A 10380-nucleotide genomic window follows, 5' to 3' on the forward strand; every position below is an offset into this window, starting at 1 on the left:
GTGGAAGAATAGATACCTCCTATGTGTGGGACAGACAGGACAGGTAGATGAAGGCAGGGAACTGTTTTAGGGTTTCTGTTGCTATAGTAAACATCACGACATTAACAACCTGGAAAGGAGACGTCTTACTTTGCTTACACTTCCACATCACAATCAGTCATTGAAGGAAGTCAGGGCAGAAACTAAAGCAGGGCATTTGGTACTTACTGGTCTGCTCTGTGTGGCTTACTCAGCCCACTTTTTTTTTTTTTTTAATTCTCTCATACATTCTTACCTTAGTCTCCACATGCTCCACCCCTTCCAGTCCCTCCCCTCATTTCCCCTCTCATCCAGATCTACACAAAAACCAGAGTAGACCTCCCAGGGCTATCAGCCGAACAACAGCATAACAAGTTACAACAAGACCAGGCACAAACCCTCACATCAAGGCTGGATGAGGCAACCCAGTCGGAGGAAAGGGGGCTCAAGAGTAGGCAAGTGCAGCCAGAGACAGCCGCCCCCGCTCCCACCTCCCACGCTAAGAGTCCCACAACCATAGCATGCTGAGGACCTAGCTCAGGCATGTGCAGGCTCTGTGAGCCCCTGTGAGCCCTGCTCAGTTGATTCTGTGGGCATGTTCTTCTGACAGTCTGGACCCCTGTGTCAGCCCACTCTTGATAGTTCTCAGGACTGTCTGCCCAGGGATTGCCCAGGGGTGAATCAAGACAACCCCCCGCCCCGCCCCCAGACCTGGCAGTTTTGTGTTTATTTATTTATTTATTTACTTATTAAAAGATTATTTACTATATGTAAGTACACTGTAGCTGTCCTCAGATACTCCGGAAGAGGACATCAGATTTCATTACGGATGGTTGTGAGCCACCATGTGGTTGCTGGGATTTGAACTCGGAACCTTCGGAAGAATAGTCGGCGTTCTTATCCACTGAGCCATCTCACCAGCCCCTGTGTTTATTTTTTAAGTTTACTTTCATGTGCATTGTGCTTTGCCTGTGTGTGTGAGGGTGTCAGGTCTTGGAGTTACAGACCATTGTAAGCTACTGCATGGGTAGTGGGAATAGAACCCAAGTTCTCTGGAGGAACATTTAGTTCTTTTAACTGCTGAGCCATCTCCAGCTCCAGCTTGGCAGTGTTAGTAGCTCAAGAAAGCTGGCTAACTTACACGTTAGAAATTGTAAGTCAGGAGTGCTGGGCTTTTGTTTGTCCCTGGGCCTTCCTGAGGTCCTGGGAAAGGCTCCTCTGTGGAACTGCCTATTACCCCTGCTACAAGGAACAGGGAAGCAGCTACCCTCTCCACTCTTAATTACTAGTCCCACGAGAGAGAGCAGAGAGAGAGGAGAATGCCAGAGAGATCCAGCCCAGGGCTTGAAAGTTTCCGGCTCTCTTTTCTCGGAGCACCTTGATTGGAGAGGCCCTGCCTTCCCAGGCATTCCCCCAGCCCCAGCCCCAGCCCCAGCCCCCTCCCCCACTCCCCCTCAGGAATTTGCTGCTTTTTCTGTCTGCCGGTTCTCACTGAGACCAGGAGGTTCTGAAGCTGAAAGGGCCATGGGGATGGGCTGGGCTGGGTGGAGGCAACCTGGGAGGAGGATCAGTCTCCAGGGACACTCAAGCACTACCTGTTCTCTCCCAGTCTGCTCCTGGTGCCAGTGCTCGTCTTACGTGGATGATGAAGCTGCTGTCTGGCCAGGAGTGATGAAGGCAGTGCAGGATCAATCACAGACAGAGCTTTACCACAGCCTGGGCTAAACCCGAGTTATCAGGGCAGTGTGTGATGCCACTTAAGACGCTGGCTTTGTAAGATTAGGGGTGTTGGAGTTTGCAGTGTCAGCTCTGGCAGGTAAATGCCCAGCTCCCCTCAGTGCTACACTGAGTGGCCCTAGCTAGGCGGCAGGGGCTTGGCGTTCCTCCTGGGCACTCAGGTTTACCTTTTGCTCTTTTTTTTTTTTTTTCTGCCCTTTGGCCCAGTCCAAGCAAAATCGTGTCTTCTGAGTTTTATAATCTCCAAAGAAACAGGCTTCCTCAGTCATCAACAGCACCTGCTGTAGCATCAAGCACCTCTCAGCCTTAAGAACATCAGAGTGGAACTCTGAAATAGGGTCACTTCGCTAAACTCTCCAGTTTACAGTCTGAAGCCCAGAGAAGGCATAAGATTTGCTTGTCTCCTGGCTCAGAATTGGGTCTTCTAACGAATCTGGACGGCTCTGGCATTCTGGGTCTTGGTCCTCCCTCTTTGGAGAAAGAGAAAATGGTTCACTTTTCTGCAAAAACGGTCTCTTGTGGGGTGTGCTTGAGGACTGTTATTTATTTGGCCTGCTCTTAATGACAACTCCTCACCTACCTGCCCAGTCTTAGGAGGAGCCCTGGCTGGAATTTCCTGTTTTCTGAGGGCTCCTAGGGGCTGCCCTGCACCGCCGTTCCTGGGTGTTCCAGGCCAGACTTGCCGCCTCTCCTGGTTAGGCTGGCTCCAGGCCCTTCCAGGTCTGGGCTTGCAGGCTCAAGTGGAGGAGTCGAGGGACTCCATCGGCCCGCACCAGGTGCCCAGAGGCCGAGGTCCGTGCGCCCCGGCCGCGGCCCCGGCCCGGGCCCAGCCCCGCGTCCCTCGCCATGGGCCTGGCCTTCGCCTGTGGGCCCTGAGCATGGAGCGGGGCTGGTCGCCGGGGGAAAGCTGCAGCGGGGAGCGGCCCGCCGTCTGCCGCCGCGCCCTCAGCGTCTGCGACTCGCTGGACCTGCACAGCGCCTCGGCCGACCGGACCGCCGCCGCCCTACAGGCCGCCTTGTGCGCCGCACGCGAACAGCCTTCGCGGCCACGGAGCGTGTGCTCCGGGACTCCGGGGTCGGCGCCCTCCGGAGCGCGCGGCCTGCTGCTTGGCCTCTTGCGCCCGCGCCACGGCCGTCGGGGCCCTGCGCCCTCAGAACGGCCCGGCTCGCCACCGCCCAGCCCTGAGCTCAGCCCCGCGCCTATCCGGCGCAGCCGCGGACCTGGAGAGAGGGCATCCAGGCCGCGGCCCACCAGCATGACGTTCCTGGAGGTGAACCGTCTAGAGCTGGCGGCGACGGAGGCACCGGGCGCAGGGCTTGGCCGCACGGGGAGCTCGGGCTTCCTGCGGGGAGCGTCCCTGTGGAGTAGCCAGCGCTGGCAGGTGTTCCGTGGTGGTGGCAGCCGCGGCACGGAGAGTCCCCGGCGCGGGCTGTCGGCGCTCAGGAAGAGTTTTAGCTTCCGTCTGCGCCGCGGCCAGGAGATCCGGCGCTCCGAGTCCGGGCTGCTTGCCCGGCCACCCCGCGCGCGCACCCGCAGCGACGGCGACGCCAGCTCCCTGGGTACCTTCCCCAGTCGCCGAGATTTGCTGGGCGCCGATACCCCGTGCGCGCCACCAGAGCCCGGCCGCCCCCGCGCCGCCGCCAGCCTCTGGAAGCTGCTCACCAGCCGCTTCCGCCGGAGGGAGCCCGCTCCCTCAGCGCCGCTGTGGAGCCGCCGGGCAGCCGCAGCCCCAGGACTCCTGGGCGCGCCAAGCGGTAAGGGGGAACGCTGTGCACCGTCGTCGTAGTGGCCTCTGGTTGAAGTCTGGCAGAAAACACTTTGTGTCGGAAACCTACCTGATAGAGACCGGTGGGTGAGCATTGCCTAGAATAGCTAGGTCTGGCCCAAGTCCCCTTACTGGTTAGATGGTATGCTTAGGGTCGTTGGAAGTGTCCAGAGGAGATGGCAGTGGCAGAGGATTCTAGGCATCCTGGCGTGTCATCCTAAGAGACTTTAAGGACCTGCGTTCCAGTGCCAACCTCTTTCTATACGGTGGCTCTTTCTATACATCTTTCTATACAGTATGGCTGCTCAGGAAAGGAGCGAGCTAAACTACAGAGTTTCTTAGCTGGGGGCTGACCTCTCTCCTTAGCTGCCTCTACAGCTGAGGTCAGGGACTGATTGTGGCCTTGAATGAGATAATGCTGTGAGACATCTGTGGGCCGGGCTAGTGAGTGGGAGCTGGGCAGGACAGCAAGTACTGCCCAGACAAAGTCCTGCCCAGGCCAGGCTGTCTAGAATGTGCTGGGGAATAAGAGATGAGTGCTGGCTGTCAAGTCAGGGGCACTGAGCAGCAAGCAAGAGGCTTCCTGCCCGAGGACCTTGTCTGAGTCGAGGGCCAATGGTGCTGAGTATGAGCTCATGAAAGGGAGCCTGGAGGCTGGTCTCCTGCAGAGGGGCTGGGGAGAAGGCCTGGCAGGGCCTGATAGATGTGCCTCATTGGACCTGCCTCTACAGAACAGGGCCAGGTGAGGCTCCTCCCTCTTCATCCTGGCTCAGGAATGTGGTAGGTGGCCCCACCCTGCCAAGGGTGAGCTGTTCCTACTCGCAGGAAGGAGACTGGTCCCCTTGCCAGGGCCCTGCCCATTTTGGGTCTGGTCTGAGACTTGCTGGAGAGGCCTCTCATCTAGGTGAGAGGCATCAGGCAACAAGCCAGGTGAGCTCATGTGGACCATAAAGAGGAAGACGAGGAGGGGCAACAAACCTGTACAGTACAGGCAGGATGAGCATCAGCACAGACCTGCCCTGAGGACTGTCTTTGCTCTGTTCCCTAGGGAGCTAGGGGTGAGGGTCAAGGTCCCACGGAGGACAGTGGTCTCTGGTCTTGACCGAGAGTATTGTAGGTGGTAGGTGTGTGCACACCCCTGACGGCATGGCTCTGTCTTCACAGACTCATTTGTGAACAGCCAGGAGTGGACCCTGAGCCGCTCTGTGCCGGAGCTTAAAGTGGTGAGTGGGTCCTGTGTCTGGGTGGGCCCTGGCTGGTTCCACCCTTTCCTCGGTGGCCTTGCTTCCTCTCCCTGGCTTTTTCTGGGCCCCTCTATACCGTTTCAGCTTGTACGTTCTCCTTCCTCTTAAGCTTATCCAGTCTCACCTTTTCCTCATGCCTTCTGACCACTATTTTACCCATTCCTCTCCTGCAGGGCATAGTGGGCAACCTGTCTAGTGGGAAATCAGCCTTGGTTCATCGATATCTGACAGGGACCTATGTCCAGGAAGAGTCCCCTGAAGGTGAGCACCACAGGCTAGGCTGGCCATAGGTTGCCTCTTCCTCCACCATTATCTCTGTGTGGGGCTCTGGCTCCTCTCCTGGCCCGTTCTCTTCCCTTCTTCCCTGGGCACCCGGGCTTCTGCTCACACACATCCCCATGTGCCGTTTCTCTGCATTTGGTCCTGACCTCTACTCTGTCCTAGGGGGTCGATTTAAAAAGGAGATTGTGGTGGACGGCCAGAGTTACCTGCTGCTGATCCGGGATGAAGGAGGCCCCCCTGAACTCCAGGTGATGCGCCTGCTGACTTGCCTGCCTAGTGTCCGAGTTCATCAGGGGCGATGGGTGCTGACTCTGTTTATCTCCCCAGTTTGCTGCCTGGGTGGATGCAGTGGTGTTTGTGTTCAGCCTGGAGGATGAAATCAGCTTCCAGACGGTGTACAACTACTTCCTACGCCTCTGCAGCTTTCGAAATGCCAGCGAGGTGCCCATGGTGCTGGTGGGCACACAGGGTGAGGCAGGGCATGCTGTATGGCAGGGTACGGTGGTGGACTAGTAAAGTCTCCAGAAGCAGGCCACAAGACTCCAGCTCCCACTTCCTGCCCAGCAGTGAAAGGCTTGCTCTTAACTACCATGGGCCCTAAACACAGGGTCTTCAGTCTGCTTTTCTCAGGATGACTCCCGATCTCTATACAGTTATTGTGTCCACAGTTTTCATCATCATCATCATTGTTGTTGTTATTATTGAAACATGGTCTCGCTCTGTAACCCAGGCTGACCTTGTCTTAGCCTCCTAAATCTGGGATTTTAGGCATGTGCCCCAAAACTGGGTTGTGTCCACATGTGTTTTCAGGGTTTGTGCAAGGACTCATCAGTCATTGGCTTGTTTTCATTCAAAGAGACAATAACAGAATGAAATACGACCCAGGCACCCGAGGTCTCCATGCTGCACATCCCACTTGGGCCTCTGCTGGCCCACCAGTGCATACATAACCCTCTATTGCTTCTCAGCCAGCTGAGTGATCCTCCCATCTCCCAACAGATGCCATCAGTGCCGCCAATCCCCGGGTCATTGACGACAGCAGGGCCCGCAAACTGTCCACAGACCTGAAGCGCTGTACCTACTACGAAACATGCGCAACCTATGGGCTCAATGTGGAACGAGTCTTCCAGGACGGTAAGCCAGTACTCCAGAGCTGGGTATAGGGTGGCCTGTGGCAAGCAATTAGTGCTAAGTATATTAGGGGAGCTGCCAACCTGGATTTTGAACCCCTCTCTCCAGCAAGTAGAATTGATTTTGCTGTTCCCTGCAGTGGCCCAGAAGGTGGTAGCTTTGAGGAAGAAGCAGCAGCTGGCGATCGGGCCCTGCAAGTCCCTGCCCAACTCACCCAGCCACTCGGCCGTGTCTGCTGCCTCCATCCCAGCCGTGCACATCAATCAGGTGCGCTGCGTCCCTGCATCCTGGAAGTTTCCTGCGTCCTAGGCACTGCTCACCTCTCTGAACTCCCAGCCTGCGGGGCTCCCGTTCTGTCGCTTGCATGGGTGGCTTCGGTCTGGCCTTTGCCATGTGGTGGATGTGGCGGTGCTCCTTGTCTTGGTCTCTGTACACTTCACTCCACTGTCTTCCCTCATCACGAGCACGTGCTCTTGTGAACTCTGAAGTACTGTGTAGGGAAGCCTTACCTAGCAGGCATGGAGAGAGAAGAAAGTTCTTTACCATGTGCTCACCACTGCCCTTGGTGAGCAGGCCTGACCCCTTCTCTAATGGCAAACCCTTCCAGCTGGTTGCACATACAGGGCCTTCTTCCTGGAGAGGAGGAGATAGTTGACAGCCCCAAGGCCAGCACGCACCTAAGCTGGCTCTGCACTGTGGCAGTCTTTTTGTATTAGAAGGGCAGCATATCCTCATGAGGGTGTTGGGCCTTCAGCTCTACTCGGGATGTGTAGATTCTGAGCCGCTCCTGCATTGAATTTGGACCCACCATACCATTTGGACATTTGTCTAGATCTGGGCCTATCACAGGGTTTGTTTTTTAGCCCTGACATGTAGACCAACTTTTGGTTCCATAGTTACACACCCTTCCCGTTCTACTTCACTGCCCCTTGCTGCAAGCACAGAGTCATCCACGGTGGGCAGTCAGTCATTGCGCTTCCCAAGGACAGTGTGGCTTCAGTGTCAGGACCCTCATTAGGACTTATGAGAAGGCACAAGGACTCTTACACCAGCCCTTAATGAAATGAGGGAGGAGGAGGGGGTAGGCAGGGGGCATTGCGGTCCCTGGGCCAGTTTGTGTGGGAGATGGGGCCTGGCGCTCTAGTGAGGCCTGATTTTTCACACACTATCTATCTGGTCTTTAGAAGACCCTTGTGTATATTCTGTCTCCATCCTATAGTGGTTTGTGGTTTTCTCTTTCTCCTCCTTTTCCATTGCCCATTTGCAGCTTATTGTACCCAGAAGCCTTTGCTCTGTTCTGCACTGTACCTCAGGCTGTTCCTGATGCTTTCTATGTCATGCACTTTGTCAAAGCAAACCTCAGATTGGCTAGCATCCAGAGCCCAGCCCCAACTCACAGAACCCATCCCCCAACCTCCTGCCCTGATTTTGGGAATTCAGGAAGGGTGACCTGCTTCCTTGTCCCAGGCCACATGCAGATCATGACGCCATTACTTGTTCACTCTCAGACTGTGTCCCTGCTGTGTGATGTCAGCATGTGCTTAGCTCTCAGGTTGGCACAGACACATCCCCATCCAATCCCTTCTAGAGCCCTGGAACAGAGGTACAAAGTTCCTTATGGTGACCATTGGATTATCTTGGCCTCCAGGACATGCCAGCTCCCCATGATAGCACCTTTATGGCCCTTCTGCTGCCTCTCGTGCTGTGCACCCCTCCTCCCCCACCCCCTGCCCAGGGTCACTCTCAGCAGCCCTCTCTATTCTTAGGCCACCAACGGAGGCAGCAGCGCCTTCAGCGACTACTCGTCCTCAGTCCCCTCCACCCCTAGCATCAGCCAGCGGGAGCTGCGCATCGAGACCATCGCTGCCTCCTCCACCCCCACGCCCATCCGCAAGCAGTCCAAGCGGCGTTCTAACATCTTCACGGTACGTGCCCCATCCTCCCCCCTGCCCAGCTGCCATCACTGCACAGGCAGGGCTGCGCCGAGCTCCCGAGCAGGAGGGCAGGCAGCACCAGGTCAAGAGGATGCAATCTCTCTCACACTTAGACACACAGGGCTCCTAGAGGTTCCTCCTTGGACCCACAGCATCTTCCAGGCTGTACCTCTGAGCCCAGGAGGGGCTTCCCTCAGGCCTCCCCCTGTGCATATGCTCGCCCCTGTAGCCTCCCTCCCTCCCAAGCCCTAGAGATTCTGTATCAGCTTGAAGGGATCTTTGGACTCGGTGGCCTAACTTCCCTGACCCCCTTTGATTCAACAGCTAATGAACCGGAGGCCGGAAGGCTGTTTGCCCAAGGCGACACAGAGGGTTAGCTGGCCGAGCTAGAGTCCCAGCCAGGCCTCCCAGTCCGCCTTCCGGCTCTTTTTCCGTTACCCCACTGCCGAGGGGAACATTCATGCTTCCCACCTACCGCTGTGATTGGTTTAACAAAGGCTTAGCCATCTTTTCCTGGGCTTCACCACGCTGCCTCGTGCCTCCCGCTCAGGTTTGTCCTGTCTCCTTGTGAGCTCCTTGTCCTTCCCCACCAACCTCATGCCCCTACCCGGGGTCCATTGAACCTCCCTGCTCAGGGCCAACCCCCTCAGCTATTTGGCCCCTGAGCTTGCTGCTCCCCATTCCAGTTTTGCACACCATGCCCCTCCCTGCTCCTGCTGTGGCCCTTCTGTGGGGCTCTGGCTGAACTGTTCCAGGAGCTGTGGGCAGAAAAAAGGTGGGTGAGCAGCCCGTCCCTCTGCATCACTCCACACCTCTTTCTGAGAGCCAGTGCTTGGCTCTTGGCCTGGGCCTGTATCCCTCTGGCCAGGCTAGACTTTCTGGACCCTGCCCAGACAGAGCCAGTGCCCCTGGGCCTCTATCCTCCATCCTCACATCTGCCCTGCTCGACATACCTCTGCCCTGCATCCCTTTGTCTGCTGGCCCCTGATGTGCGCGCTCACTGGCCTCTTTCTGCTGATGGCTGCTGCTGCTGGGGTGCACTGTGCTTGCACAGGTCCAGTCCTCCTAGACCCACAGCTTCTCCTCTCTGTTCTGTTCCATCCATGGAGATATGCAGAGCCTTGGTGGCTGCCTGCTCATGTGCACACCTGCTGCTGTTACTGTTGCTGTAAAGCCCTTGGTGCCTCTGTCACAGTGACCACATTGATACCCTCCACAGCCTTCCTCTTCCCCAACATTCCCATCCTGCCTCACTCACCGCTGCCTTGATTCCATTCTTAGCATCCTTCCATCTTCCTCCACTGGCTGGTTCAGCGTCAGGGCATCCCTGTCTCCCTGCTTGGCCCCCTTGCCGCAGTGCCTTCGAGCTCCCTCCATGTGCACTCTGCTGCCTGCCTGCTTCAGCTGTGCTGCCTTGACCCGCCACACCCCTTGCTGCTTGGAGCACGGCCTTCCCTCCAGGCCCTTCCATTTTCTCCATCTTCACAGCAGCGACCTTATTTTTTCTTTTCATCGTTTCCATGGTGACCTCACTTGCGCCATTGTCCCTGAGACAGCCTCAAGGCATGGTCAGCTCTATGGGTGTATCTTGGGAATTCACCCCATCATTGCTGTTGGGGTCACCCTTCCTTCATCCCTCCTAGAGGAGACACACCTGCTCCAGGGGTCCTGCTGTGTACTGCCTGTTCTGTGACTGGTGACTCCTTGCTGGGCATGGTTGTAATGTCCCCAGTCTCCCCTCATGACTCCATGTGCTCGTGTTGCCACTCTTGCCCTGGTTCCAGTTCCCATCCTTCACGGAGACTACTCTGGGCTTCTGGGCTTTCTGGTAGTTGGCAGCCCCTTGGCTTACCAGCCTGGCTGGGGTAGGCCACATTACACTCATTCTGAGACCCAGTGACAGCAGTCCCTTCCTCCCTCCTCCTGGGGCCAAAGGGGCAGAGGGCTTTAGCCTTGGGCTTTAGCCCTGGAGGGGTATGGAGGTAGGTGCTGTCTGTGGAGCTGCTGAGCACTAATGTAATCCTTAGCCATTTGGCCCAGTTCTTTCTGCGCCCCCTGCTGGGCTTTCTCCCACATTGTAGTTGCAGTCCTTTGTCCCGACCTGTGCTCCAGACTGCCTGGGAATACAGGAGGGATGGGGCCTGGGCAGCAGAGTGGTGAACATTCCCTGCTCACATGGACTGCTGGGCCACAAATGCCCAGCAGTTGGCGGCTGCCTCCTTCTCCTCCTCCTCCTCCTCCTCCTCCTCCTCCTGCTCCTCCTCCTGC

The 10380-nt window shown here is 56.7% G+C and overlaps 1 protein-coding gene across 7 annotated transcripts in view; it reads left to right on the plus strand.

Moving 5' to 3' along the window:
* Positions 1 to 10380, plus strand: part of Agap3 (ArfGAP with GTPase domain, ankyrin repeat and PH domain 3) — a 50211-nt gene that overhangs the window by 19968 nt on the left and 19863 nt on the right. For 4 of the 7 annotated variants that reach the window (XM_021161731.2, XM_021161736.2, XM_021161733.2 and 1 more), the window contains 7 exons: positions 4686 to 4744; positions 4939 to 5026; positions 5210 to 5295; positions 5375 to 5516; positions 6047 to 6181; positions 6318 to 6445; positions 7945 to 8103. In XM_021161731.2, the coding sequence (XP_021017390.1) occupies positions 4686 to 4744; positions 4939 to 5026; positions 5210 to 5295; positions 5375 to 5516; positions 6047 to 6181; positions 6318 to 6445; positions 7945 to 8103 (797 nt within the window). Of the gene's footprint in view, positions 1 to 2559; positions 3511 to 4685; positions 4745 to 4938; positions 5027 to 5209; positions 5296 to 5374; positions 5517 to 6046; positions 6182 to 6317; positions 6446 to 7944; positions 8104 to 8500; positions 8663 to 10380 lie in introns of those variants that run through there. The other 3 variants (XM_021161737.2, XM_021161738.2, XM_021161734.2) reach the window with 2 other exon arrangements.

Source organism: Mus caroli, chromosome 5 (genome assembly GCF_900094665.2).
Source record: "Mus caroli chromosome 5, CAROLI_EIJ_v1.1, whole genome shotgun sequence".
NCBI classification, from domain to species: domain Eukaryota; kingdom Metazoa; phylum Chordata; class Mammalia; order Rodentia; family Muridae; genus Mus; species Mus caroli.